Source organism: Bidens hawaiensis, unplaced genomic scaffold (assembly GCF_021521415.1).
Source record: "Bidens hawaiensis isolate Kalapana, Puna unplaced genomic scaffold, B.hawaiensis_p1.1 tig00011691_1, whole genome shotgun sequence".
Taxonomy (NCBI): Eukaryota; Viridiplantae; Streptophyta; class Magnoliopsida; order Asterales; family Asteraceae; genus Bidens; species Bidens hawaiensis.
Window position 1 is genome coordinate 478,620 of NW_027491924.1, and position 2,231 is coordinate 480,850.

The 2,231-nt window shown below is 37.5% G+C and overlaps 1 protein-coding gene across 1 annotated transcript; it reads right to left on the bottom strand.

Annotated features, from left to right (window-relative positions):
* Nucleotides 1–922: 922 nt before the first annotated feature.
* Nucleotides 923–1,975, bottom strand: LOC143538769 (uncharacterized). The gene is made up of 3 exons (XM_077032247.1): nt 1,504–1,975; nt 1,282–1,408; nt 923–1,097 (listed from the first exon to the last, which is right to left on the bottom strand). Exons 1-3 carry the CDS (start codon nt 1,973–1,975, stop codon nt 923–925), a joined length of 774 nt encoding a protein of 257 aa, XP_076888362.1.
* Nucleotides 1,976–2,231: the final 256 nt, after the last annotated feature.

The following is a 2,231-nucleotide window of genomic DNA, read 5'->3' on the forward strand; positions in this document are numbered from 1 at the left end:
CGTAAACTAAACCGTCAGTTTCGGTTTTTGATCACCGAAAACCAAAACCAAATCATTGAAAATTAAGACCGAACCAAATCGAACCGTTACGAGCGCTTTGGATCCGCTTTGGTTTCATGGTTTTAGAATCGATACAAAACAAGGATGTTTAAAGACTACAGACATCTCCACCATTTTAAACTAGTAATAAATAACTATAGGATGGAGTATATTGTAGTCAACATAAGAAACAAAAATTAAAGGGCAAGAGAAACTTTAAACATGAAAACTTATGTAATTCGTAAACATCAATGTAAAATTAAAGGATTTTAATATTATGTTTTATAATTAACAAGTTATTAATTATAAACAAAGAGTAATCGACAAATACGGCTACTTAATCCATTTTTTTGTTTCATTTTAGTAGATATTCGTAACGAAGTACAGCTAGTATACACTAACTTAAAAAGTTTTATATCTAAATCCAACGGTCCGGTCTGGTGGTAGAGCCCGCAAACTAAACTGTTCTCTACGGTTTGAAAATTTTTTGGAACTGACCGACGAAGACTGAAAGACAAAAACAACCATGAAACCAAACCGAAGACTGTTTCGGGCGGTTTCACGGTTTCAAACCGAACCGTGAACACCCCTAATCCATACATTGGAGTATGCACATACACTCTCAATACATGAAGCCTTTCCTGATATGCATACTATAGCGACTTAATAACAACCCGACACAAGGATTTCTGTCATCTTTAGAATATATATCTTCGATATAGAAGTTAACATCTTAGCACCTATATTTTCAAGATTGTTTGCATGCATTGCAATAATGTTATTTAGTAACAAAAGTTGTCTTACTGAAAAGATAAACAAAACAAGAAATAGAGATTGAATCTTAGAATCACAGTGGCTATCATCATCGTTACAGTTACCATTGTCACTGAATGATAGAATCGGAGTGATTAAGCAGAAGTAGAGATTCTGTGTAGTTGACCATGTCAAAGCACGTACCATAAATCCCAATACCCTTCATGTTATTTGAGTCGGGTTCATACACTTCAAGATCTTTTTCCAAACTAACATATCGCTCTATTACTGGTTGGCCATTCTTCCTAAATCCAATTACATTATAACACAATGACTTAGAGTTATCCGTAATAGTGAACAGTTTTGTAAAGGTCGATTTTGGAACACCGTTTTTCCACATCACCCATATGTCATAAAATGGTTTCCCCGCGGGATCTTCATGGTAGGCAATCACAGCAAGAGACTCCTTGAGCTTAGAGACCCTGGCACATTGAATGCCTACTAAACTCTCTGGAAGAACCGAATTCTTCACTTGTCAACTCAAATGTAATGATCCTTTGATGATATTCATCATTCTGATCATAAGCACCAGAATGAATAACCCATCTATAACTACCTGATTATATGAAAATTCAAATGTACTAGACATATTCATCGGAACACATCTCCACGCCCTGGTGCTTAATGTAAAAACCTGCGCCTTCGATTCACCCGTAATCGCAAAGATCTTAGGGTCATTAGTCTTAGGACACACTCCAAAACCAACAACAGTTGTTTCAGGAGGGGGCGCTATATGAACAGATTTCCAAGTGGACGGATTCCAAACAACAGCCAGTCTATTCCCTTCGGAAGTAAAACCAAACAGAAACACCAATCCGTGAGAGGAATCAAGCATTACATTACTGGCAGTAGCGGGAGGAACAGGTATGGAACGATTGTATAACGGGAAAGTATGATCGTCATCGTCAACAACTAAAACACACTTTTTCTCAGAAGAAACTGAGTACCTTAACAACACATGATGCGGGTGAGTGTTGTTGAGGGTGTGATGAGTGATGAACTCGGTGCTGTCGATCAAAGACTTCCATTCTTTACAAACGGATATGAACCGAATAACAGACTTGACAGGAATAACACGTTTGATGATTTCCATTTGGACGTCCAACGGAATGTTGTCCGACATCTTCTCACAGATTTTGATTTTAGGATTAATAACTTAATATGAAAGAAAGAAAGAACGAACGAACGAACAATATGTCAACAGGAAGGAGAACTAATGACTATTATTTTAGGCCACTGGGTTTTTGGTTGTTATTTTGGGCTGGGCTCGTATATTATTTATAACTAGTAGAGTGCCCGCGCGATGCGGCGGAGAACAATAGTTAAAGGTTGTTAACGAGCTAATATAATCCAAACCAGGGCTAGCTCGAACCGGACTT